The sequence below is a fragment of the Pteropus medius genome, unplaced genomic scaffold (genome assembly GCF_902729225.1).
Source record: "Pteropus medius unplaced genomic scaffold, Ma_sr-lr_union100, whole genome shotgun sequence".
In the NCBI taxonomy this organism is placed as follows: domain Eukaryota; kingdom Metazoa; phylum Chordata; class Mammalia; order Chiroptera; family Pteropodidae; genus Pteropus; species Pteropus medius.
In genome coordinates, this window is record NW_024350923.1 from 119,205 (window position 1) to 143,042 (window position 23,838).

The following is a 23,838-nucleotide window of genomic DNA, read 5'->3' on the forward strand; positions in this document are numbered from 1 at the left end:
GCTGCTCCGGGAGCCTGGCGTCGGGCTCCTGGGCACCTTGACGGCGCGCACAGCCGCGTCCGCTTCCCTAGAGGCCTTCCCTGCGCCGCGTTGCGTAGCCCACCGAGGGGACCCGAGAGCGGAAGAGACAGCCCTCAGGGAGGGCGGAGCCCGCAGGGCGAGCACTAAGGTCGCCCCCTGAGCTTGGGGCTGGAGAAGGCGGCGGGGCCTCCGGAGAGAGGGTAGGGCCCCGGAAGCAGGCCCAGCCCGCTCCAGGAGGCTAGGGGCCCCCAGTGGCTGGGGGCCCGACTGTCCTGCACCCTCTTCCCCGCAGGTGGCTCCGGGACGGCCGCCCCCGCCCTCCCAGCTGGGGTGGGGACGTTGGGCGTGGTACGGCCGTGCGCCCAGTATTAAGCAAAGCTAGAGCGCCTGGGCTAGGCGGGGACCTCTGAGCCCGCGCAACGGCGTCCGTCTCAATCCCGGAGTCTTGCTTCTCCTATCGCGCAGCCCTGTCCCGCCCTCGGAGGACAGCCCCTCTCCCCGCCTCCCCCAACTCGGGCGGGCCCTGTGGACTGCCGACCCGCCCAGCTCCCTCAAACCCAGCCCTGCAGAAGCTCACCGTGTGGCCTAATTAACAAACGGTGCCTAAAGAATGCGACCCAAGAGTTGCCATAGGGGTGTGAACTGAAGTTTCCGCCCACCCAAAGCACAAACGTGCACGTACTGGCTCCTTTCAAGACTATCAAAGACATATTTCTAACATTTTTTTAAAAATTTAAAAGTAAATTTAAATTTATTTACAAGAAAGAATGGTGCATTACGCATAGCGTTCGACCTGCCTCTGATCAGCTGGACCCAGTCGCATCCCACTCCCACGCCGGCTTGGGTGCTCTTCCTCGAGCACAGGCCTTGGCCTTGGGGGTCTCCTCTGCCCCACGACGGCCTCGACCCCACGCGTCCTGGCAGTGTCGGGCTGGCTGTCCTGTGCCCGATCGCGCCTGAAGCGCGTAGACGCGAAGTAAAGGCGGACGAATGCATGCGGGGGGCGGTGTCCCTTGCAGGAGTGGACTCTGGCCTCATCCAGGTCTTCACTTCCCTTGCCCTCAGGGAGTCCTCTCCCATGGCAGTTCCTTTTGTCGTGGCATCGGCCACACCTGCAGGCAGAGGTAAATCCCGTCCTCAGGACGACCTTTACAGAGGCGACTCTCATCTGGAAAAGGCGGACGCGTGTTCCCACCACAGGTGGCTTTTGCAAGGGGCTGACACCTGGCGGTCTGCGCCCCACACCCCAGCCTGACGGTGTGTCACCTCCACCCGACCTCCCCTCCCGGCTCGAGGGGAGCCCACCCCCGCCGGCCTGCCATAGCAACCGTTGCCAAGGGGTGTGGCTCGGCCTGGCAGAGCCAGGGTGATTCCCGATGCTCATGAATATTTGATTATTCAAATGAGCCCCTGCCCCCGTTGCTATGGCTCCCAGGCCCTGCAACCCCGCGGCCGGAAGAACAACCCGGAATCCGAGAGAGCGCCGGGAGGCGGAGGGCGCCCAGGGCCGAGCCCCCGGGGCCGGGGCACCCGGGCGGAGCCCTCAGGTGAGAGCCGAGTGCGCCTTCGGGTTTCAGCCCTCGGGCTTCGCTATCTCTCTGGTGCCAGAGGGGAAACTGAGGCCGAGGGGCGGGCGCGAGGATAGAGTATCAAAACCAGTGGGGGACTCAAGGCTGTCCTGGGATGTCAAATCTGGTCCCCTGGAGACCTTGCCTACAATCCCTGGCCAGGCTCTGAGGGCTCCCAGTCACCGAGACAGGAGGGGCCCCCTGCCCTGCCCCTGGGGAGAGATGGAGGCAGGCAGCAGACTCTGCCAGGGGGTTCCGTGGTGGGGACATGAGGGTGAGTAGACTCTGCCCTCAGAGCCCCTGCCTGTGTGGTGAAGGGCACCCAGAGAGCTCGTGAGCCAGGCCAGGGGCCGGCACTGTCCTGGGCTGTAGAGACAGATAGGCACCTAGGTTTCCAGCTCCGGGGGCCTACAGAGAGGCAGGGCGGGGTGGGAACCGGGCCTGGAACAACATGGCCAGGGGCGGGGCAGTGCACGAATGTGGGAAGTGTCTAGATAGGAGCCACAGCCTCCAAAGAGGCCCTGCTCCTCAGACCCCAAGACCTTCGGGCTGGACTGGACAGACACGCTGGGCCCAGTCGTGGGCAAGACCTCGAGCCAGCCGCTCTCAGGCACAGAAGGGACAGGGCGGTGGGCTTGGCCCTTAGTGCTGCCGGTGCTGCAGCCTGGCCCACCCACGCCCTCCCCACGGCCTGATGGATGCCCTTAGTCCCACTGTGTCCCCTGGGAGGCGGCAGGCCCCCACCCTTACTCACCCAGCTGGCCGTCTTCCTCATCAGCCAGGCCAAGTGCCCCATTGAGGTGATAGAAAGGACCCAGGCTGCCAGGCCCTGCCACCTCCGCACGTGCTCGCTTCTGGGCACAGTGGCCTGGGCCAGGACCTGACCAGCCCGACTCTCTCTTGCAGGTGCCACCTGGGGCCACATGTGACCCCCTTGTCCGGATGTTTGACCCACAGTGGGAAAAGGCAGCTGCCTCCAGGTGAGGGGCTCAGTGGACACAGGGGTCAGGTGCCCGAGACCCTGGTGCTGGCCCCCCAGGCTCAGAGACCACCAGAGAGAGAATGCACAGCTCGGCCTGAGGTCGTGGCTTGCTCCTGGTCGTGGCAGGCAGCTAAGCAAATGCAATGCGGGGCCAGCACGCCCAGGCTCACAGTCTAGTGGGACCTCAGATGGGGAGGCCTGGAGCTGGCACCCCTCATGGGGACCCTGAAGAATGGGCAGAAGCACAGAGACGGTGACCTGCCCGGGCAGGGGGTGTGAGCCAAGGCTCGGGGCGGGGACCATGAGACCCTTGGTCAGGCCAAGTGAGAGCAGCAGAGCCATGTCCAGGCTAGGGGTGGGCTCCAGGGGCTTGCCGTGTGTGGGTACATGTTGAGGGCTGCACTGGGGTCTACACCAGGCTGCGGATCAGAGAAAGAGCGAAGCCTCGGCCCTCTGCTCCTCCCTGGCAGGGTAGACGTGAATGGACCAGACCTGGGACAGGGCCTGTGGGCCTCGGCCGAGCACAGCCAGTGTCCAGGTCCGGGAGCTGAGCTGGCAGGGCCTGCACAATCCCTGCCCGCAGGCCAAGGACCTGGGCAGCCATGGGGACGGCCACGGCGAGCGGCTGGTGCAGGAGTACCTGTCACCTGCCCGACTGGTGAGTGCCAGGGGGCTGGGGCCTGCGTGGGGTGACAGTCTGGAACCGAGGTCCAGCCTGCCCTCTGTCCCCGGCTCTCCTGGCCTGTCTGTCTGATGGATGCTCTTAGTCCCACCGTGTCCCAGGCACTCAGGCCCCGGGAAGGGCTGAGCCAACAGGAATTCCGCAAGTGTTCGCTGCGCACCCACAGCGTGCGGGCCGCTGACGTTCTGGTGCCACCAAGGGCACACGCAGGAGGTGCCACACGCAGGGAACAAGTGGTACCACGCGCTGCCAGGGCCACGCCCACCACCTCTGGGCAACCGGTGTCGGCTTTCTCCCAGATCCGGGGCGGGGCTCACTGTTACCCCCATGCCCTGCACGTGCCAGCACCCCCGCACGCCCTTCCTGCCCACGCTTCTCTTTGCCATTGGCCATGGTGGGGGGGAGCAGATGCTGCCACCGCCGAACCCTCCCTCGCTGCCCCACACTTTCACGGAGCGAGAGGCACACGGGGAGGGGCTCCTTGGAGACACCTGAGTGACGTGCCCACACACGCAGCTGGCTGCCGGACGTCCCCGCCCCCCTTCCTGACAGACTCAGAGAAGGGTTCGTGCTGTCTGGTCACTGCAGGCGGACAAGAAACTCCCACCTGCCCGCCCGCTCCCGCTGGCCCTCCGCGTACGTGACACTGTGACACTCAGCCTACCTTCCCAGTCCCACCATCCAGCGTGGAACTGTCAGTGTGAACTGTCACACCAGAATCTGTCCGCTCCTGGCTCATCGACAGCCCCTGTCTGGCCCCAGGAAATAGAGACAGGCTCAGAGCTGTGGGCCACCTCTAGGCCGGCCAGCTCCAGGGACTTACAGCCCTTGTCACACATGAGGTCTGGGTCCAGAGACGGTAGGCTGATGCGGGAGAGGGGCCAGTGTCCGCGGAGCTGGCGGTGTCGTCCTGCCCCAGGCCCTCCTGGAAACAGACGGACTCTGGGAGGAGACTGGGAAGCTGGTGGACAGAGCAGCTGGCCAGGAACACATTGCTGGGGACGGGGCTCCTGTCCTTCTCAACCCCTCCCTGGATATCAGGTGGGACTGGGTCAGGAGCAGTGTCCAGCAGGGCGGTGACCCCCATGACACCCTGGCTGGGCCTGGAGGTGGACCTGGCCTTATCACCTGCCCAGCACCACACACCAGGAGCCTCGCCCAGCAGGCCAGGCTGGGACGGACCAAGGACGGTCACCTGCAGGTGTCTTGCTGCCCCCTGGAGTGTCTGTCATTTCCTCTGCGCTGCGTGTTCACTCGCAGGGGGACCAGAGGGGATTGCTTGGCTGGAGTAGGTGGGGGCACCAGGGCAGGCGTGGCCATTGCGCCCTCCTCAGGCCTGTCCTCGGTGAATTTTGTTGACCTAAGGTGCTCTGCCGCAGTCCTCGCTGGCTCTGTCCCCGACACCTGGGCCCCTAGGTCGCTGAATCCGTCACGTACAGCCATGGGGGGCTGACCGCAGCCGCCCACACTTGACCCCGACAGGTATCTCTGCTCAGGCCCAGGGGTTTGCAGCCGGCTCTGCTCCAGCCGCACGTGGGCTTCAGCTGGGACCCTGGCTGACCGAGCTACCCTTGCGGTCCACTGTGGGGCACGGGCAGCAGGCCAGCACGGGTGCCCCCAAGGGCTCATCTGAGGAAGGGCTTATCCAGGAGACCCAGGCAGGCAAACGGCCGGTGTGGCCCCCACAGCACTGCTTCACGGGGGACGGAGTGACTCGCCAGCCTCCCCCATGTGAGAAGGGGGCCCGGGGGCTGCCTGGCGGTCACTGTGGTCATGGCCAGCTGCCACCCGCCGGCCGAGTGTTTGCCAGGCCCTGTGCCAGGGACGTGCTTTGATGAGAGCCCAGTCTGCCCCAGGTGTGGGTCCCAGGAGGTCCCCCTGGGACCCCTGTCCTTCCCCACCCAGAGAGCACCCTCCTATATGCACGTGGCCCCCAACACCATTGTCGCAGGTGGTCAACGTCGGTCCAGGCCGCGGCCAGTGGTCCAGAGCCCCCATGCTTTTTAGCACGGTTGAGTCCAGTCAAAGCCAGGTGCCCAGAGCCACACCTGAGGTGGTTTCTGCGCGTACTTCTCTCGTGCAGTCTCAGTCGCTGGAACCTGGGGTCTTGGGTTTCCTGGAGACTCCGACTGTCCCCTCCCAAGACCCCCTGCCGAGGTCGAGTCCAACTGGGTCTCAGTGTTCCCTTCTGCTGCCCAGGTTCAGCCTGCACGCCCTCCCATCCGCTCTCTCTCATGGCACCTTATCAAATGCCATTTGCCAGAGCCAGCTCACTCCACCCCCACGTCTCCCCATGTCACAAGTTCATTGTGTGCATTGTTTTCTACCACTGTTTTACCAAAAACGGCACTGTCGCGTGACACGGTCTCCACCTTTCCAGCTCCAGTAACACTCACGTCGCCCCCAACCCAGCCCCAAATCCGGTGTCACACTGTGGAGCTGTGTTTGTGGTGGGCTATTGGAGCCACGTCTGGGCCCCCCCAGTTTGCATGACAGCTGTCGCTGCGGTGACACACCGTAGCCAGAGCCCGACCAGCAGTGCCCTCGTCCACGGCCCGGGGACGGCCAGGGCCCGCGGTGCTCCGCAGAGCTGGCCCCGGCTGCATCGGGTCCTGCGCGGGTCTCTTCCGCAGACGGGCACCCCCAGGCCAGGCGCTTCTCCGCCAGCGGCCCCGCCAGCCACGCACGAGTGGTTGCTCATTTCACGTCCACTTCTACTCACCACGCAAAACCGCCCATAGCCAAGGTCAACCTGGACAAGGCAGGGGTGTCACCGGGGGGGCATGACCGCTGTCCTGTCCCCAGGGCTGACTCCCCGTGGGTTTCTGCAGCAGGCCCTGGCCCAGGTGGACGACCTTCGGCTGGTGAGCGTGCTGGACGTGTGCGTGGACACCCGTGAGCACAGCCTGGGGAATTTCGGTGAGAGCCCGCCTTGTCCACACCCACCCCCGCCAGGGCCAGACCACTAAGGGTCTGCTCACTGGGTTTCTGCCTGCCGGGCTCCGGTCTTTGGGCCACTGCACCCCTCTTTCCAGGGATCAGGGTTTGTCACAGGGCCAGGCTCTGTTCTGTGTAGGAGTGAGTGGCTCAGATCCCTTTCCCAGGGACTTTGGGTTAAGCAGGGACACTGGCTGAAGCGTTTCTGTGCTCTGGGGGGCTCCAGTGCCACGAGCTGATGGAGGTGGTGGTATGGGGTTACTGGTATGGGGGCCAGGGTAGGTGGCTGGGGATGGGACCCAGGCTTCAGCAGCCAACTCCGGGGGCCTGGTGGCCTCCCGTGTGGCCGAGTTGGCTCAGGTGCACCTTCTCTGCCCTGCCCTGCCCTGCGCGCTTCACCTGGACCTGGTCACAGACGGAAGCAATGTCGCTGGGCCTCGGGGCAGCCCCGGGCAGTGGGGGCCGAGGGCGCCAGTGCCTCTGGAGGTGCTGAGAGGTGGCCTCTGACCTGTCCCCCCCTGTGGCTCACAGGGGTGCACCTGCCCAGCCTCAGCCAACTGAAGCTGAACGGCAGCCGCCTGGGCTCCGTGAGGTGAGTGCCCTTCCTGGCCTGCTCGGGGTGGGGTCCTGCAGAGCTGAGGGGAGGTCTCAGGGAGTGCGAGGTCTCTGGGGCAGGTCCCCGTTGAGAGACTCCTGGGCGTCCTGCCGGCCGGCCAGCCATGGCCCTCACGCAGCCCTTCCCGCCTGACTGCATGCAGCTGCCATCACCTGCCCCAGCCAGCTGGCAGCACCCACTAAGGGTGACACTGGGTCTGTGGTCAGGGTCAGGCCAGTCACACCAGGTGGTGTGGCTGACAAGGTCCCCAAGGACCCACCGTGCTGTGCCCAGAGGCGCCTGCTGACCTTCAGGGTTTGGGGCGTCCCCTACTGGGAGGGCCAGGAGCTGGGGCTCTTGCTGGTGCCATCGGTGGCAGGGGGAGGAGCAGATGGGCGTGGCCTCTGTTGGACAGACCTCGGCCCATAGGAAACACATCCGCGCTCCCCGCACCACCTTCGAAGGCAGAACCCAGGACTCGAGACCGGGCAGTGGCTTCTGGCTCGCTCACGGGGCTGAAGGAACGTCAGGCTTTATTGTTGGCATTTGAGCGGAATGGATTTCGTGACAGCCCCCGGCCCTGTGCAGCCGGCCTGCCGATGAGAGGCAGGACGCTAGACCTGCAGGCAGCTCTCCAGGGCCCAAATGGGCTCCAAGTGCCGTATCCAGTGATTGTCATGTGAGGCGATAGAGGAATTTATTGAGCAACCTCACTTTAAATGTGTTCCTGATCTCTCTTACGTATACTGATGTTTATCAAATTCGCATCAAAAAGAATTTCATAAAATGCTCAAAGGTCTGGACACAGAAGACTCTGGGTGCTCAGAGGGCAGAGAAGCCGGCTGGGCCCATGGCCCCCTGTGACGCGTGTCCTGCGGGGAACAGTCCGGAAGGGGGCCTTCAGGAACGTGCCCTGAGTCCGTGCTTAAGCAACGCTCGGATGGTGGCATCGATACCTAACAAAGACAAAAAGTCGGAGTGACTCCTTCATGTTAAGGCTTACAGAGTGGCTCAAAGGCCAATACGAGTGTATGAAAAGCGTATAAAATAAAGGATGAAAACTATAAAAAGAAGTGGACGGCATTGGAAAGTTAAGAAATATGATGTGCCACTTGTAACGGAAGAAAATATTCAATTCCAAGAAAACAAACAAAAATTCTATGAAAAAATGATTAGATCGTAAACGTTACTAAAAGGTGTTCTGTTCCCTGAAGACGGTGGCGAGCTCCGAGTTCTTTCTGTCCCTGAACCCTGACACTCGGCCACACGGCGCTGGCACATGATGTGGACGGAAACTTGTCAAAAGAGACCACCTGACAAAGTGTGGCCGTCCAGTGACCCGGCATCGTCACCGAGCTGGGAGGAGGGACGTCATGGGGGCCGGGGCGTAACTTAACGTCAGGGCCACCAATGCGTCAGGAGCTGAGAGAGCACGCAGGCCCTGGACAGACGTGTCACGTGCGAGGACAGGTGTCCCGTCCAGGTGGGGAGGCCCAGGCGGGCCTGCCGTGCTGACCCCTGATATGGCACGGACTGTGCGGGGGAAACCACACCCACAGTCTCTGAAGCTCCACGGTGACTCGGGAATCATCCAAGCAACGGAAAGGGCAGTTCTCAGCACAACCTAAGGCGCGCATTTCCCCGGGGACCCAGCGTGTCGGGCCCCGCGTGCCTCGCCCTGCGCTCCGGCTCAGGCGGGCCGGCCCTCCCCGTTGGCTCCGGGTCCCTCGCATGCAGGGGTCCCTGCGTGCGTGGCAGACTGCCCGGCTCTCCCCGCCCCCTCCCGTCAACGCCGCGTACACCTGAACCCTTCGTCCTGGTTCGCTCCGACCCGCGATTGCGGCCGGTGCTTTGCTGTCATTCAGGGGGTTTGTCCTCACTCCCAAGATCCTGGAGACATTCTGCTCTTTCTCCTGCTGGCTTTCTGGTCTCACTGTTCACTTTCCGGTCCTTCATGCCGCTTACCTGCGAGGTCACCTTCAATTATGGGGGGCGCGGGGGACTGGTTTCTTTTCTGCCACCTAGTGCGCCCGTCTTCCCAGCACCTCTGCCCAGCGAGCCCGCGAGTCCCCGTGGTCGCGAGCACGTCCCAGCTGCTCTGTCCCTCACCCGCACGACGCTCTTCGTGGCTCCGTGTCGGCGTGGGAATGTCCACAGCCTTGTCTCTTCCCACGTGGACCGAGCCGTTCCCGCACTTACTCTCACGTGTGGACCTAACAATCGTTTGCTGGGTGTCACGCTCACTGGTCTTCCTGGAATTGGGGTTTTTCAGGTGGGCTTATTTGTCGTCCGCGTCCGGAATGCGGTGTCTCTCTCCGCTCACGTGCTCTTACGTTGTCACGGTCTCGGTTCCGTCTGTACGGCGTGTCGTCAGCTAGCGCGGCTGCCGCTGCGAGTGACAGAAACCTGTGCTCGCCCGGCCTGAGCAACGACAAACGTTCGTTTCTTCGGTGTGCACCAGGCCCGCCCCCCACAGTGAGCCCCGGGAGAGCCCCGGATGGCAGAGCGGACCCGAGCCCCCGCACCCCGGGGAGCAGACGAGGGGCCCAGCCGGGCTCCCCCCTCCGGGGTCCCCCAGCATGTAACCCCTCATCTTCATGCGTGTCCCCTCACACCGCATGGTGGCACCTGGCGTGCGCGTTTGTTCCCTGGGGCGGCTAACAAAGCGGCAACGGGAACCGGACGGCCGGTTCTGGAGGCCAGAGGTCAGCGTCGAGGTGTCGGCAGATCTGCTTCCCTCCGGGGCAGTGAAGGAGAAGCCATGTCCTCCGCCATCCTCCTCGGCTGGTTCCCCGGCTTGGAGACATATCGCCGCGGCCTCTGCCTTCCTGTTCACGTGGCGTGTCCCCGTGTGAGTATCTGTGTCCAAAGTCCCTCCTTATGAGGACACAGTCACATTGGATCGGGGCCCACCTGCTCCACGTGGTCTCACGCTGACTGACTACATCTGCAAAGACCCTGTCTCCAAATTGGCCACATTCTGAGGTGCCTGGGGTGTGGGGGTGAGGACCACAACCTCGGAGTTGGGGGGAGCTCGATCCAGCCTTCCTCCTGTTTCCTCGGCCAGAATTGTGTCTGGTCTACACTCCCCTGCACCAGCCACCAGCGAGGGGATGCAGTTATGATTGGAGGGGGCTAACCAGGACCCCCCGCCCACCTGCCGCCGCTCGGAACAGGCAGGACAGCAGCCTGCTCTGAAGCCAGGCTTCCGAAAACCAGAACCAAATCAGTTCCCACGTGATCAGAGCGTTTGTACGAGCAGAGTGAGCTCCTGTTTCTCTTGTGTTTCCTGGTTGGTTTTTGCAAATGCAGAGAAACGCTATGTTGATTGAGGATAGATGTTTTAAGTCAATCAAACGCTTGGTTTTTATAAACGGGTCCGTTATATCTGGCAGTACCGTATCTTGGTTTTGTCTTTAGTGGTATTGCCAAACTCTCTTATCAATTTAAGTGACTCCTTAATGCAGGTGGGGTCTCGATCACATCACCAGCAAGTTATGGGTGCTGGCTCTCACTTCCAATCCTCGCGTGTCTTTTTCTTATCTTACGGCACTGGCCAGGGCCTGTTGACCAGTGCGTGAAAAAGTTGCGGTGAGAATAGCCAGCATTCCTGGTTTGTTCCCGACCCCAGTGGCCGCGTGTCCAAAGCCCCCGGCACCTGTCGACGTATCACAAAACGACATTTCTCCTTTAGTCTACTGAGGCCCTGGACGCCATGGACAGGGCTCGCGATGGTCACTCAGCCTTACATTCCTGCAGCGCTACTACTTGATCATGCTGGAATATTTTTAAATCACTGCTACATCAAAACGGCGTTTACTCGGCCGTTTTCACACCTGCCCTCGTGAGAGCTGGTCGACTGGGCCCCTACTGCTGTGCTGCTCCGGGTCTGGTTCGAGGGTTCACTCATAGGCACCCCCCTTTTCACTGTCCTTTCCAACTGCTCCACGTTTTGAAACTTCCTGTGTAAGAAATTCTCGTGGAGGAGGGAGCGTCTATTCCACGGTAGTTCATTAGAACTCACTTTTCAAAGACCCGGGCTTTGCGGGGTGGGCCGGTCACCGTTTAATTTCTTTAATGGCTGTTAGTCTAGTCAAGTTGTCGATCTCCTTCGGCGGCCGCTCTGTCTGGCTTCTCACGCTGTTGGCATGTGCTTTGCTCCTGCTGGTCTCCGATCATTTTAAATGGTCGCCGCATCCATACTTAGTTCTCCTTGTAACGTCCACGCAGTCGTCCGCGCGGCCTCTCTTTTCGCCCCTGGTCGGTCTTGCCAGGGGCTCGTCTGTCACTTTTTGAAGCGTCGTCTCCAGGCTCTGCTGGCCTCCCTGTGTGTTTTTGCCGGTGTTATCCGTCCTACCCTAACCGATCGCAACGGCTTCTTCGTTTTATTTGCCGTTGTCCTTCCGTAGCTCCTCGAGCTGAATGTTTAACTTCATCTTTCTAAACTTTCCAGTGTTTTGCTCAATATACTTAAAGATTTTCATTTCTCAGTCTGGACAGCTTTAGACAGGATTCCACAAAGGTCGTACACTTTGCTTTGTGTCACTAGTTCTAAGCAGTTTTCTTTCCTGTTTGACCTGAGATGAAGCAACATCTACCAGTTATCTGCCAGCCGTGAGTGCTCTAGGACCCCTCGCTTTCCCTGGGCGGGTGGCCGCACGCAGGAAAGCCCAGCCCCCCGCGGAGCGAAGTCCGGCCTGCGTCTGGGGTCTGAGCCGCGGGTCACAAGCAGAAAGACGCGTGCGGACCCTAGAAAGAAATGCAATGAAGCGATAATTCCATCGCAGACAGGAAGACAAACTTGGGAGAAGTCCCGCAGGAACCCCACTACGAGGCATCGTGTGGGGAAACAGGGTTGACAGCAGTGAGCCATCCTGATGTCCGGGGACAGTGTTCCGCAGCCCCGGAGGCCGGGCACGCGGGAGGCCGGCCACGCGCCGACGGTGGCCTCTGCGGAGTGAACCAGGACAACGGAGCAGGGCAAACCGCTGAAGGTTAAAGGAGGCCGCCAGACATAACACGTTGACGCCTCAGCTACCGGGCAAAAGGGAAAGCTGACACTGTGTCGCCAGCGCAGACACATGTCCTAACTAAGTCACTGGGCTTCGAGGTCAAGAAAATCTGAGGACAGCCAGGAAAAGACAGCATGTCTTCTCTTAACAAAAGAAGTGACGTTTTCCTCAGACTTTCCCTAGAAACTCTCGAAGCAGACCGACCCGGGCACAGCCCAGAGTAGGGAGGGAGCGCGCCGGGAACTTCATGCCCAGCCCGTGGCTGTCCAGGCACAGAGGCACCGGGCATTCTTGAACGAGTCAGGAGAAACCAGGAAGATGGTTTGATTGGCCGCTCTCGAAGGACTCGCTAGACAACAGTTTCAGCCAATTCAGAGAGGACCGGAAAAGCCGTTTCAGGAAATAGGCTGGGGATGAACATGGAGCCCCTGGAACCAAAGGACAAAGGCGCAGCACGCGTGGGGACGAGGACAGCAGAATGAAACTTGAAGACTCAGTGGACAGGTTGATCAGTGGGTGAGACACAACCGAAGGGGGATTTGCGAGCTGGAAGAAGGGTCTGGGGAATTACTCCACCCGGCGGGAGTGCGCGGCTGGTCTGGGGAGGCCTAGGAGGTGCCACGGGCGCAGGCGCAGGTGCGGGAGGGGAAGGGCACGAGCTGAGCTGGGCCGGCTGCTTCCGGAGCACCGGAGGCACCTGCAGGCGGAGTCGCGCGCGGCCCACCACCACCACCACCTCCAGCGACAGGTCCCCACCAAACACGCCCGCGGGGAAGCCCCCACCTCAGGGTCCCTCATGGCTCAGCGCCTCCAAGCGGCACTGCGAACCCTCACTCGCAATCTGCGTGTCCAAAAGCTATTAAAGTGCGATTTAAAATGTCACGATAGTCTACGGCCACGCCGCCTTCCTGAACGAGCCCGATCCCGTCTGATCTCGGAAGCTAAGCGGGGTCGGGCCTGGTTAGTACTTGGATGGGAGACCACCTAGGAAGACCGGGTGGCGTAAAAAATAAAAAAGATAGGGGATTGCAAGCTGACAAGGTCCTTGCAATCTGTGAGGTCAACCAAGGGTTGCCTCACCTAAAAAATAAAATAATAAAATAAAAATAGAAATGTCCCGATACCCGCGGCAGGAAAGGGGAAGGGCGAAACAAACCCAAGCATCTCAGAGGGGACAGAGACTGTGCAAGGAGGGCGGCAAAACGTCCCAAACCTGTCGAGAGAAAAGGTCAGGGACGACAAAGCTCCGGGGCTTAACCTGAGGGCGACGTGAAAGCGTCAGCAGCCACCTTGGAGGGAAGAGATGGTGGAGGTGGCAGGGGAGACGCGAGGACCCGGGACTGGACCGCAGGTGAGCGGGGAGCTCCGGGCACAAGAAGGGAGCGTGGAGAGCATGGAACATTCCAGAACCGGGCAGAATGTGGGCGGTGGGCCTGTGGCCTGTCTGCAGACGTGGGACACCGGGCTGAGAGGACCTCGCACACAGAGGGGGCGGGAAGGTGCCCCCCATGGCGGAGGCTGGCAGGGATGAGTCCAGGTGCCGACAGGGGGAGCGGGGGCGGGGAGGTCCTATAAGCAGCACTGGGCTGGGGGAAGGGCTGTAACTTGGGGCAGTCATCCACAACAGAGGCCAGGGGAGATGAAGGGACAGAGAACACCCCAGGTTGAGCCCACAGTGGGCAGCAGTGAGGCTGGGCTGAGCTGTGCAGCACAAGGTAGCCCCCACCGCCCACCCCCGCCAAGCTCGGGCCCCCTGGGGCCGTTCTGCTGGTGCCCGAGACCAGGAGAGGAGGCGGAGCCCTGCAGCCCGGAGGCTGCATGAGCCACAGGCGCACCTGCCCCCACACCTGCAGACAGCCAGATGTGGGTGTCGGCTGGGCACAAGGCATGGCACAGGGTCTTCATGGCCACAGGGCAGCGCTGACCCCCCAACCCGCCCTCCACAGAGACCTGGGCACCTCCCTGGGCCGCCTGCGGGTGCTGTGGCTGGCTCGCTGTGGCCTGGTGGACCTGGACGGCATTGGCTCCCTTCCGGCCCTGGAGGTGGGTCTGTGGCCCTGGGCGGGGGGAGGGCACCGGGCAGGCCCCGGCTGAGGCCCACTGTGCCACAGGAGCTCTACGTCTCCTACAACTCCATCTCGGACCTCAGCCCGCTGTGCCTGCTGGAGCAGCTGGAGGTGCTAGACCTGGAGGGCAACAGCGTGGAGGACCTGGGGCAGGTGCGCTACCTGCAGCTGTGCCCGAGGCTGGCCACGCTCACCCTGGAGGGCAACCTCGTGTGCCTGCGGCCGAGCCCCGGCCCCCGCAACGAGGTGCGTGTGGAGGCTCCCAGGGGCCACCCACACCCTGCGGCTTGTTCACCAGGAGCTTAGTGAGCTTATGCTCGTGCCACAGGGCCACGTGCATGCCTTGTGGAACCACACGCACCCCGTCCCCCCAGGCCTGTGCGCCCCACCTGCCCGCTAGGCGCCCACTGGCCAACCAGGCCCAAGCGCTGAGCTCAGGGCAGCTCCACAGGCCAGAGGACACCATGCACCCTGGCCATGAAGCTGGACAGTGAGATCTCGTGCGTGAGAGCCTGGAGTCCCCAAAGTCCCTGGTGCCCGAGAGAGACCCCGGCAGCCTGCAGGATGGGGCAGCCTCGCCAGCCCCAGCTCCCCTGCCCCACCCCACAGGGGTCTGGGACAAGTGGCCCCAGGATACAGCTGGCCTGACGGGCCACCGGCCGCTCCCTCCCCCTGCAGGTGCCCCAGCACTACAACTACCGGGCAGAGGTGAGGAAGCTCATCCCACACCTGCAGGTCCTGGATGAGGTGCCAACCACTCACACGGGCCTGCCGGCCTCCCGGAAGCTGGACCAGGACTGGCTCATGGTGAAGGAGGCCATCAAGGAGGGCAGGGTCCTGGGCGGCCTGCTCCCTGGGCTGGGTAAGGCCCAATCACCCAGCCTGCAGCTCCCACCCATGAGCCCTAGAAGAGAGCTCCAGCCCAGGCCCCGCAAGGGGAGAGCTCTCAACCCCCAGGCCTCTGCCCCATGCCTCCCAGAGATGGACGGCCACGTATACGTCACCTCCCAGCCTTGACCCCTTGTCCCCAGAGCTTGCAACCCTGCCCCGAGGCCAGGATGCTTCCCCGTGAGCAGCGCCTGGATGGGGCCGCCCCACCCACCTGCAGAGGAAGAGGGGGCCAAAACCTGCCCCCCACGGCACCAGGCTTCGGGGCACACGTGTCAGGTGGTGCGGTCCCTGGTCTGTGGACAGAGTCTTGGGGGGTCTCTTGGGCTGGCCAGCTGGTATGGCCCTTGGTGACCCGATTTTGACCCTTGGGCAGATCATCCCCACGGATACCCCATTCGGAGACTCGGCCTCGAGCTGTCCCTGCCTGAGACCCAGCCCCGGGCTCCCAGGCCCTGGCCCCTCTCCCTGCTGGTCCCTGGGGGCCCCCTGCCCGAAGGCCTGCTTCCCACGGACCCGGCCCCAGAGGACGTCGCCAGCACCCTCACCCACGGTAACTGACCCACCGCGACACGAAGCTCCGCCTCCAGCCCCTCAACCCCAAACCCAGCCCAGCCACACCTTCTTCTGCAGGTGCTGGCCCAGTCCTGTGTGGAAACCCCACCAAAGGCCTGCGGGAGCGTCAGCACCAGTGCCCGGTATGCCCTGCCCCTGCCCTGCAGGCTGCGGCTTCAGCCCCGCCCCACAGTGGGCCGGGGCTGGGGCTTCGGTCCCCGCGTGGCCTGGCATCCTGGCCTGACAGGACCCGCGCCGCGGCCACCCCAGGGCCAGCCCCCAGCTCTCCCACAGGCTCCGCAGATGAAGTCTTCCGCCCCCAGGCGACTTCCCACCTAGCCCCATCGAGGGCCGTGTCCCCAAACCCGCCCTTGCCCTCCGCAGGCGCCCCCAGAGCGGCTGCTCCGATGCAGGCCGGAAGACCTGGCCCCCAGCACCCCCACCCCGGGGCCTGACCCTGCAGACAGCTGTGACCTCTCGGCACTGGCAGGACTTCCAGCCTGGAGGGAGCTGGGCCTGCGGTGAGTGCCCTTCCTGGGTGGAGCCCCACCCCCCACCATGTGCGTCCTGTCTGGTGGGGGTCACAGCTCCGGCTGCCTTGGGGAGCTGGTCACTGGTCCCCAGGATGGCTGGAGGAGCTGGTCATGGGAGCCTGAGGCTGGGGTGTCATCCCAGAGTCACACACATTTGGAATTGGCTCTGAGGGGGACCAGGGCTGCAGCCTCTCCCCTCCCCAACTCCAACCCCCCCCCGCCAGGCACCTGGAGTCCCAGCAGGAAGGAGCCGAAGCCCCCTGGAGGAGGCCACGGAGGAGGGGACCTGAGGAGCAGGAGGACGAGACTGGGCCTCACACCCCACCCAGTCCCCTAAGCCTGGCCCCAGGTACCGAGAGACCCACTGTGTCAGGGGTGGGATGGGCGGCCCTCACCTCAGACCAGCTCCCCCTTCTCCCGATTCTGAGGGCCTGTGACAGGGAGGTCCCCTCCCGAGGGTGAGGGCTCGCAACTGAAGGGACCAGTCCCTAGTGCCCCTGAGCCTATGAAGCCATGAGGCCATCAGGGCTGGACACAAGACAAAGGGTGGGGGGGGCACTGAGGAGCCGGGAGCAAGGAGCAGGACAGGCCCAGGGGCCGTTCTCAGGGGGCAGGGCAAGGTGCTGGCGGAGGGGGCCCCCCGGCAGGCCAGAGGCTGAGGGAGAGATGAGCGCCAGGCTTCACCCTGCAGGAGGGGCCTGCACGGAACTCAGGCCGCAGAATGAAGCCAGGCAAGGCCCTCCCCAAAGGACACTAGCTGCAGAGTGACAGCCTTGAGGGGGCAAACCCAGCAGGGTCCAGAGGTTTCCAGGAGGAAGAGTCTGACCTTCCTGGTGGATCAGTGGGGGACGGGGGCGGGCCTGGGGAGGGGCACTTTGAGCAGGGGCAGTAGGAGCATAGGCTGAAGGGGGCCCAGTGACCCTTCTGGAGGGGAGGGTGCACCAGGGGGGCTGGGCTGGAGCAAAGATGGCAGGGCCTCTGCTCTCCTCGTGCTGTGCTGGCTGGCTGTCGCCTGGGAGGCCAGCGGAGACCATGGGTCCTGAGATCAGCTGGTCCAGAGAGGTCAAAGGCCAGCTGCCTTTGAAAGCAAAGCAGGGACAGAAGGCATGGCTGGGATGGTGACAGACAGTGGGGACTCAGGGAAAAAGGGGCACCAGGGCTCCCACTCTAGGCTGGGTCCAGGCAGGCACTGGGGGACCATGGCCACACCTGCCCAGCCTGCCCTGTGGTGGGTGCTGGGGCCCAGCTCTACACCAGAGGTTTAGGAACTGGCCCAAGGCCACCAACCAATGAGCAGGCCCTTGGAGACAGGACCCAGTGACCCAAAGCTAGAGCCCTTGTGGCCTCTGCCTCCCTGAAGGTAGGTCTGGCTAAAGCAAGGGTCAGAGGTCACAGGGACGAGGGGCCACAGCTTTCCCAGGGAGCATAGCTGTGGGGCAGAGGAGCGCAGCCTGTGGGGTGGGCGACAGCTAGAGGAGAAGCCACAGCAGACACTGCAGCTCTGCCTGGGGCGATCCCCACTGGATGATTCTCCCTCTGGGGGTGGGGGGCTTGTCTTCCAGAGCCGTCTAGGACCGTGGGCTATAATCTGCTCCCCTGTCCCCCCAAACTCCCCGTGCCACCTGACTCAAGCAGCAGCAACCAGGGCTCCACAGGCCTGCAGTTCCGGGCGCGTCGGCTCAGAGCCCTGGGCAGCTCCGGGCCTGGCCTGGGTCAGGGGCTGGCTGCAGTGGCTGCTCTGAGAGCCCTGGAGGTGGGCTCAGGCCCGAGCCCTCGAGCCCGAGGATGTCTGGACCCAAAGCCAACACAAGACCCAGCAGCCAGATCCCCAGCCCTCCGGTGCCTGCCACACCTGAGCCCTGTCACGCCAGCCCAAACCCGCCCCTAGTGTAAACCCCCACCCACTGCCAAGCAGGCCTGGACAGAGGCCAAGGAGCCCTACTTGGTCACAGGAGCCTCATGGAACCCAGAGCATCTGGGTAGGTGTGTTGGGGGTATGAGGGGAGCCTGGCACAGGAGAGGCCCTTCTTGGTAGAAGAAAGTTGCGGCCTGGGACCACCAGGGAGTGCACACAGGTGAGAGCCCAGTTTGGCCATGCTCCCCACCGCTGGCCCACCTGTTTCCTGCCTTGTCTTCAACCGGGTCTTGCCCTCCCAGGCGTGGAGTGCCCTAAGGGGCAGCCTGGAAGAGACTGAGTGGATCCCAGGCCAAGGTGGTGGAGCTGGACCTGTCCACCCCTGGCAGGCCCTGCAGCCACCCTGGTCCCTGGCAGAGGCGCTGGCCTGGGCGGAGAAGAGGGTGGCCAGGCCTCCCATCTTTGGCGGATATCGGGAGCGGGGATACCCAGAAACCAAGCAAATCATTTTCGACTCTCGGGTGTACAGAAATGCAGTTTTTTTGGTAGGCGACGTTGGTTCAATAAATTATGCAGCTGGCACTGCCTGCCTCCCACGACTTCCTCCCCGCACCCCCGCGATCCTCGGACATCCCACACTGCGCCGCCCGCGCCGAGGCAGTCACGGAGACGGCCGGTGAGCACAGGCACCTGCATAGCCCCGACATGGGCCCTACACCCGCCTGCACGCGTCCACGGTGATGGGCGGGCAGCTGAGGAAGCGGAAACCGAATCTGCTCTCGGCCGTGCTCTGCACCGACAGCGCCACCATCGGGCAGCTTCGGTCCACGGTCTTCCGGCACACCTGGTGGATGCGGGGCCTGAGAGGCGCGCGGGACGTGGGGGCCGGGGCGGGGAAGGGGAGGGCGGGGCGGGGCCCGGCGGGGCTGCGGGCTGCTGGGGACCCGCGCGCACTCACCGGGACCCTGTGCTCCTTCCTAGCCTGGCAGTCGGCGAAGCCCGGCCGGTGGTCTGCGTGGGAGAATGATGGGGGTCGGGCAGGCCGCCCCCTCCCTCCGCGTCCCCGCACGTGCTCACCGGGGATGGCGGGCAGGAGCTCCCGCGTCGTGGTCTCTGCGCTCTCGGGCCGCGCTGGCACCTCGGGCGGGCGGAAGGGCTTGGTGGTGCCCAGGCGTGGCAGCAGAGCCGGCGTCCTGGCCGGGCGAGGGGGTGGTGTGGGCCAGAGCGCGCGCGCGGGAAGGGCGGTCCTGGCGGGGACGGGGCCTGGGGAAGTGGGAGACGGGCCTGTCGGGGGGCTGGGGGACGGTTTCTGCGGGGCAGGGCCTGGGGACGCGGCAGAGACCGCGGGGCCCACCCTGAACTCCCGACCCGGGCCTCCCGAATCCGGCCGTCGCGCGGGAGTCGGGGCTGGCGCCGCTGCTCGCGGGCGTTGGCCTCGGACTGGGCCTCTGAGAGCAGGAAGCGGTCGATGGACAAGTCGGTGTTGTCGTCGAAGACCTTCGAGACCTGGGTCACGCAGTGCGGGGCCTGGTGCTTGCTGAGGACCTACGGGCGCGAGGGGCGCGCTGTCACCCCCAGCCCGCGAGGCGTGCCTCCGACACCCCCGTCGGGATCCGCACTGACCTCGCCCTTGGGGCTGAGAAGGAGAGTCACGCAGCCCCGGCTGGACTGGAAGTGGACGGTCTCCCGGCCCAGGGACGAGGGCGGCTGCTTCTTGGTGCTGCCAGGTCCCTCACCCCACACCTGGGGACGGCACCGGGCGTGGATGAGGGGCGCGTGCGGGAAGCGGGCGCGCGAGGGCGCGCGGGGCGCGGGGCGCAGGGCGCACCGTGACGTGGTGCTGGGGCGCCAGCAGCGTGTGCGGCGGGAAGCGGTACATGCGCACGGGGAAGTCGCGCTGGAGCTGCTGCAGCGCGAAGCCGCCCAGGTCCGCAGTCTCCTCCAGCGACTCGTTGACGATGCGGACGGACTTCTCGCGCCGACTCACGGCCACGATCTTCAGGCAGGAGCCAGTCTGGCTGCGGCGGGAGGGGCGAGGCAGGGCCCTGTGTGCGAGTCGCTTGGGTCCCCCAGCCTCTCCCGCGGGGAGAGCCGCTCCTGCCCCCACGCTTGGGGTCTGCCTCACTCCCTCACCTCCAGCGGTGCCCAGGATGCCAGCTGTCGGAGTCTGCGCTGCAGGCCGGAACTGGCTTGCCCTGCCTGTCCAAGTCGGTTTCCTGTTGATCCAGGAAGAGGACCCCTGTCCGGGAGGTGGACCCCCGCTTGGAGTGCCCATCGGGGACATCTGCTGTGAGGCCAGCTGGCCTGCAGCGCCCTGAGGGTCGATGGGGGAGAGGAGGAGCGCCAGGGGTCAGACCCAGGGCAGGAGGTGCTTGCTCCCACCCCTCCCGCTGAGGGGAGCAAAGGGGTAGCTCGCCTTCATGTAGAGCATGGAGGCCTCTGAGACCACCCCAATCCCTGCAGATGCAGCTGCAGAGGTCTCAGTGGGCTCCAGAGAAGGCCAGTGGCTGGGGGACCCCCTTTAGGGCTCGGGGCAGAAAGCTCGGCCCAGCAGGCTGGGCCAAAAGGAGGACCCAGGGAGACGCGCCCCACCCGCCTTCTGACTCTGCCTGTGAGTCCCTGCGGCAGCTCCCAGCCTGCGGTTTGGTCTGCTCAGACGTGTGTCCTGGTGCCCGGGGCAGGTGCCCTGTCACTTTTTGCATGCGATACTTCAGGTCCAGCCGGGGGCTACTAGAGTCAGAATCGGCACCTCCCGAGCTGCTGGTGCCCTCCAAGGGCAGCGGCCTCCACTCCACAGTCTTTAAGCTCCGCTCCGCCTGGTGGACACTTGGCTCTGAGCCACGCTCCTCAGGTGCTGGGGCCACTGGTTGCTTCGTGGGTGGCTGGGGCTCGAGGTGCCTGCGGGTCACCATCTGCTCACTGGCCACTCTGCTTCTACTCTCAACCTCGCCTTCCAGCCTCTCCAAAGCTGGCGGGGCGCCCTGAGTTATGGTCTCCCATCTCTAGGAGCCAGCCTGGGAAGGGGCTCATGGCAGGACAGAAATGGCCCAGGAGCCCTTCCACGACCCCATTCTACAGATCAGAAAACTGATGCTTACAAGGTTCAAGTGACTTGTCCAGGGACACAAAGGGTGGAACTTGGACTCTAGTCCACATCTGCCAAGGCAAGCCTGCCCTCCCCTGGGTCCTGGGGGTCCCTGCCCAGTGCAGTTACTTGTAATCCAAGTTCGACTTGGTGGTGGCGAAGAGGTTGGGGTATCTATGGGCGACACTGTTCCAGTCAACATCTTCGAGCCGGAAACCCTGCCCGGGAAACAACAGGCATATGCCCCCCAAACACACACCGGCCTGCCGAGCCCTGACCGCACGTGAGGGACTTGGCTCACCTCCTGCGCAGGGGGGGCCTCATCGTTCTCAGACAAGTCGCTGGGATCTATCAGGGTTTCCGCAGTCACCACCTGCAAGAGGGGGCAAGAGACCAGCAGGCAGGGGCTGGGGATACGGACACCCCTGTCCCCTCAAGGCACCTCTCCCCTTGGACCTCACCAGCATCTGAGGCATCCACCGCTGAGTGCCAGGCGGGCAGGGCCCAGGGCATTCCCTCCCAGTCCCAGGCATGTGGGAAGTCCCAGGAAGGCCGGGGAGGGCACGTGGGGCACAGGCTCACCTCCACACTGCCGGTGGATGAGCGCAGCATGCGGCCTATCCAGGAGGAGCGGGCCAGCTGCAGGAGGCAGGACTTCTCCAAGGCCTGCAGTTCCGCCTCCACCTGCTGCAGCAACTGCTTGGTCTGCATCAGCTGCTCCTCCAGGTGCGCCTTCTCCTGCTCCAGGAGGCCCACAGGTGGGTGGGGCCTTCTCAGACCCCGCCCTAAGGCCAAGCCCCGCCCAGCTCCCTGGCCCCTCACCAGCTGGGCCTGTTCCTTCTGCTCCTTCAACTCCAGAGTCAGCTTCTGCACCTGGGTCTGCAGGAGCTTTTTCTGACTGTGAGGGCTCCTGGGAGAAGGGGTGAGCTCAGTGAGCCAACAGGGGGCACACAGTGCAGCTGGCCCAGGTGGGGTCAGGCTCTGAGAGGCCTGGGTTGAGGTCAGCGCCCACTGACATGTCCAAGGTTAGGGTCTGGGCAAGGTTACAGTGTACCAACTTTTTCAGGGCTAGGGTAGGGGGTTAGGGTCAGATAAGGACTAGGGTTAGAGGTAGAGGTCAGGCTCAGGGCTAGGGTCAGGTTGGAGTTTCGGTCAGGCTCAGTGGTTGGGGCTGGGGTCAGACAGAAGCCAGCAGTTAGGCGCAGGCCAGGGGACTAGCATTTCGCTGACCTCTCGAATGGAAGCCCAGCCACCTCCTGCAGGATGCGGCCACGCCGGGCACTCTGGGGCTCCTGGATGGCACACCGCAGGGCCTGGATCTCCAGTTCCCGCTGCCTCCACAGCAGCTTCAGGGTGCGCGGGTCTAGGGACTCAGGGGCCAAGCTGCAATGCCAGCACCCCGGCTGCTTGATCAGGCCTGGCCCTCTGGCTGTCCTGGCTCAGGGGACTGACCACCCCTCCCTCCCTTCCTTACTGCAGCTTGAGAGGGAAGACCATGCCCTTGGAGCTGGGCTTGGTGTCCTTCAGGCCTGCAGGAGCCACCAGGTCTGCAGGTGTGGACGCTGGAGGCCCCAGATGGCCACTGACCGGCTCTCTGTCCACCAGGGAGGAGAGAGCCTCTTCCTCGGCTTCTCCAGCCTCCTGGCAAGACTCGGGGACCATCTTCGATGTTCTCAGAGGAGCTGAGGGGTGGGGCTGTCTGCCCTGTGTCCTGTGTGCAGGCACCTCTGTGAGGCTCTCGTGCATGGCCACGTGTACATGAGTGTGTCTGACGGCCCCAGACAGCACCGGGTTCAGATTATAGCTCTCCAAGGAGGCCGCACGCGTGCGTGTCTGTGTGTGTGTGTCTACCCCCTAGGACACCAGACTGCCTGTCACGTGGGTGACCACACCTGTGTCTCTGATCAGGCAAGGGCAGCAGGTCACATCCTCAGGCAACATGTCACCTGGGCTTTCGTACATTCTCTGTGATCTCTATCACCCTGGCCCTCCAAGACCTCAGGTCCCCAGAGGTGCCGGTCCTTCACCCACAACACCCATGTCCCCCCAGTCTCCGGGCCCTACCCCAGCACTCACCTGAGGCCTGAAATCCAAGCAGGCCTGGGGAGAGAAAGGCTCTATAGCGTTGCCATAGATACCAGGACCCAGAGGGGAGGGGCTGTTTGTTACCAGGAGCCTCCAGGGAAACCCCAGACCAGGGCCCTGAGTGAGCCCTAGGTCCACTTCCTCCCCTGCCAAGGGGCTGATCCAGACTGAAGAGGAAGCTGAGAGAGGCTGAGCTGCTGCCCAACTAACTTCCACAGACCCAGGGAACCACAGAGTGACCAGCAGCACCTGCCATGGTCACTCAGCCCAACATCCTCAACCGACCCTGGGTGGGGCTCCCACAGTCCCTCCCCACCCGACCATGGTGATGGATCTGTGGATGGATAGTGGGGTCGTTGCAGCCCTGTGCGTGTGTCTACGAGCCAGTAGGACCACACTCCTGAGGATGCAGGTTTCAGTGAGCTGAGCTGAAGAGGAGCGGGGAGAGGAAGCAGTGGATAGCCTCGAGAAGCTGGGGGAGGGGCTCACTGAATTCTGACCCTCACCTGTGTGCTGTCCACAGCCTCTTCGCCCTCAGTGGCCAATGCCTACCTACCTAACCCCCAAGCCAGAAACCTCACCTTCCCCTGCCCCTCTCTACCACCCGGGCCACCGAGGGGAGCCCAGGGGACATTCCCATAACCATGGCAACTGTTCTGTCTATCCTAGAACAAAAGCAAGGCCCCAGACCTGAGCACAAGACAAGTGCCGTCTAGCCTTTGCTTCCCACCCCATCTTCATCCATTCATCATTCAGTTAGCAGACTTTCAGCTTTGGTTCATGTGGGGCCACCTGTGCTGGGCAGGACAGGGCAGGCGGGAAGACACTCCCACGGCCCAGACCGATTGGAGGCCCCCACATAGAGATCATTGAGGCTGAAGGGCCATGGCTGATGAGCTGGCCTGGGTCCTCCGATGGGACGGCAGGACTTGCCAGGCAGAGGGATGTATCCACAGCTCAGGAGGCCACTGGGC

The 23,838-nt window shown here is 63.7% G+C and overlaps 2 protein-coding genes and 1 pseudogene across 5 annotated transcripts; 2 read left to right on the plus strand and 1 right to left on the minus strand.

The window, feature by feature from the left end:
* Positions 1-1,327: 1,327 nt before the first annotated feature.
* On the plus strand, positions 1,328-18,276 carry LRRC56 (leucine rich repeat containing 56). Of its 4 annotated transcripts, none has more exons than XM_039840435.1 (13): positions 1,328-1,568; positions 2,496-2,569; positions 3,042-3,229; positions 6,085-6,172; positions 6,722-6,782; positions 13,744-13,840; positions 13,909-14,016; positions 14,542-14,725; positions 15,128-15,304; positions 15,385-15,449; positions 15,691-15,827; positions 16,064-16,188; positions 17,402-18,276. In XM_039840435.1, the coding sequence occupies exons 3-13, from the start codon at positions 3,053-3,055 to the stop codon at positions 17,725-17,727; spliced, it is 1,545 nt and encodes a 514-aa protein (XP_039696369.1). In that variant the 5' UTR covers positions 1,328-1,568; positions 2,496-2,569; positions 3,042-3,052; the 3' UTR covers positions 17,728-18,276. The 4 variants fall into 4 exon arrangements, with proteins under 4 accessions (XP_039696369.1, XP_039696367.1, XP_039696368.1 ...); XM_039840433.1 differs by having other exon boundaries at positions 1,329-1,568; positions 13,909-14,109; XM_039840434.1 differs by having other exon boundaries at positions 1,329-1,568; positions 3,047-3,229; positions 13,909-14,109.
* Positions 12,685-12,806, plus strand: LOC120584910 (uncharacterized; annotated as a pseudogene).
* On the minus strand, positions 18,214-22,441 carry LMNTD2 (lamin tail domain containing 2). Its single transcript, XM_039840376.1, is given in 12 exon segments — positions 18,214-18,538; positions 18,653-18,993; positions 19,026-19,239; positions 19,318-19,437; positions 19,523-19,739; positions 19,828-20,592; positions 20,927-20,997; positions 21,081-21,152; positions 21,362-21,517; positions 21,602-21,689; positions 22,010-22,213; positions 22,254-22,441. Coding segments are annotated over 12 exon segments (2,568 nt in total). The 3' UTR covers positions 18,214-18,406.
* Between the last annotated feature and the right edge of the window lie 1,397 nt (positions 22,442-23,838).